Genomic DNA, 2,025 nt, shown 5'->3' on the forward strand with positions numbered 1-2,025 from the left:
TTGATCAGTGGAGGTTCAAGCAGGTTGGCGGGGGGGTGGCTGGACATACGACGGGCGCATATCCGAGATGCTCCCGTCAGGATCTCTGTGTCGGTGATTTGAGGTTGTGCCATGGTCGCAATCAATGGTGCTGCCGACGGGGCACCACACCTGGCAAAGTGTAGATGTTAAGGATATTGGAGGTTGCAGAAGAGCGGGTGCGACGCGACGTGACGCGACGAGTGGATGCGGGATGCAGGCGGGGGAATGGGAAGCGCCTGTAGAGGAGCCTGTTGAGGGGTTCGGATCTGTGCGGCCTGGCGCAGGGTCCGGGGCACTATCCTTGCAGCGCCTTAGCGCCCGCGTCCCATTCCACAGTGGGCTACATGCCTGGAACACAGCATTGCCGCACGTGAGCCAGGTAATAGAGAGAACGAAGGAGAGGATGGGTTGGAAGTTCAGGTCTCCAGTGAATGCCCGTGATGAAGAAGCTTGATTTGACAATAGCCAATATACCATACACTCAGATATGTTGTAGTTGCAGTGTTGGCTCAATGCCTTCACGCGGACCCGATCGCCCAGCATCTATAAGACACTGCACATCATGTGATCTTCGTAAATACAGTTGTAGAACATGTGGGATTTGACATTCCGAGACAAACAGTGCATATTGGTTGGTCTATTTCTTCAATACATTTATATGGTCAGCTTGCTGTGGACTGCTGAAAGGGGTTCGCGTCACGAGAGAAACAGCAACAATAGCAAACGATTCAGTTTCTGATAAATCAAAGTGTTTGAAACTTTTGAGCAAATAAAAAACGATATCAGTGAAACGTCCAATAACGGAACTTGCAGATTCATTATGTTTACTATATAGTATGATAGGGCTCTACGATGGCATCGCGCTTCTACGGGCCAAAATTTATGACTGCAAGTTACCTTGTGCAGACTCGACGCAGCAGGTCTCACCTGCGTCTCCTTAACCTAAAATTCTGGCCGTGGCAACCTCTCGGAGGACGAAGAACCCCTTGTATTGCCGATGGCCTCATCAGTGGCTTATTCTTCCTGCATTGTGGATCTCCAATGACCATGGTCTGTTCTTAGCAGCACCGAAAGCTGGTTTCCGCTGGTGTATGAATACATGCGAAGTATCAAACTCCGGCCGACAGCTGTACCATGAACATCAAGTGCGCCGATCTTCAGCAATGTCACGCAACGGTTTATCAGAAACACAAGCAGTGGATGCGCCCCTCGATTTACCAACCTGAACTGTGCGGCTTCGGAGTCACACGAACGCTAGCATGAGCCCGACTCCCCTCGAGGCTGAACGATTGAGCATGAGCTCATGACTATGACTGACACTTCTAACGCTAATATTCACTCTGCCTACATCTTTCCTGCCAACAAAGGAGATAGCGTCAATCGGAACGCCCTCCGGCTCGAGCTGCCAAGTTCAATATGGATAGGATGGCAGACACCCACAACATGACATGCGCACGAGGCAAAACTCTCACCACCAGGCTCAGGACCTCGGCCAAAAGCAACCGGAACATGACGTGACGCACATTTCAAATTGCAAGTAAGTGTACATCTATCTATTGTTGTTACAAAGGCGTCTCAGCTCCCTCGGTAGAATACACAAGACGGGCTCAACACCCCCCCCCCCCGGGAAACACAGACACAACGACAAGAGCTCACACGCCGAAGCGGAACTCCCTAAACTTCTTCTGGTAGTAAAACGTCGACAGCGCGCCGGCGACGGTCAGGCCGATGGCCGGACGGGACTTTGCCTGCGTGGCGATGAGCCGCTGGGCGCCGGCGCCCAGCAGGACGACGCTGCTGCCGAGGGCGAGCTCGGCGCCGTAGTCCTTGTTCTTCTTCAGGAGGTATCCTGCACACAAAGAGTGGTAAGCTAGAGCTCAGTGCCTCGTGGCGCATTGAGCAGGCGGAGCGAGACGAGATTCGCAGCACGGCCTGGGAATACGGGCCACGCCCCCCACCTAGAGGCCCAGAGGGAAAGAGGACTGACCTGCAAAGGCAAAGCTC

General features: G+C 53.1%; 1 protein-coding gene across 1 annotated transcript; it reads right to left on the reverse strand.

Moving 5' to 3' along the window:
• Window positions 1–1,554: 1,554 nt before the first annotated feature.
• VDBG_02815 (conserved hypothetical protein) lies at window positions 1,555–2,025 on the reverse strand (the record flags this gene model as incomplete). The annotated part of the gene is made up of 2 exons (XM_003006630.1): window positions 1,555–1,870; window positions 2,009–2,025. Coding segments are annotated over 2 exons (213 nt in total), but the record flags the coding sequence as incomplete, so codon positions are not given.

The sequence above is a fragment of the Verticillium alfalfae genome, genomic scaffold, assembly GCF_000150825.1.
Source record: "Verticillium alfalfae VaMs.102 supercont1.3 genomic scaffold, whole genome shotgun sequence".
NCBI classification, from domain to species: Eukaryota; Fungi; Ascomycota; class Sordariomycetes; order Glomerellales; family Plectosphaerellaceae; genus Verticillium; species Verticillium alfalfae.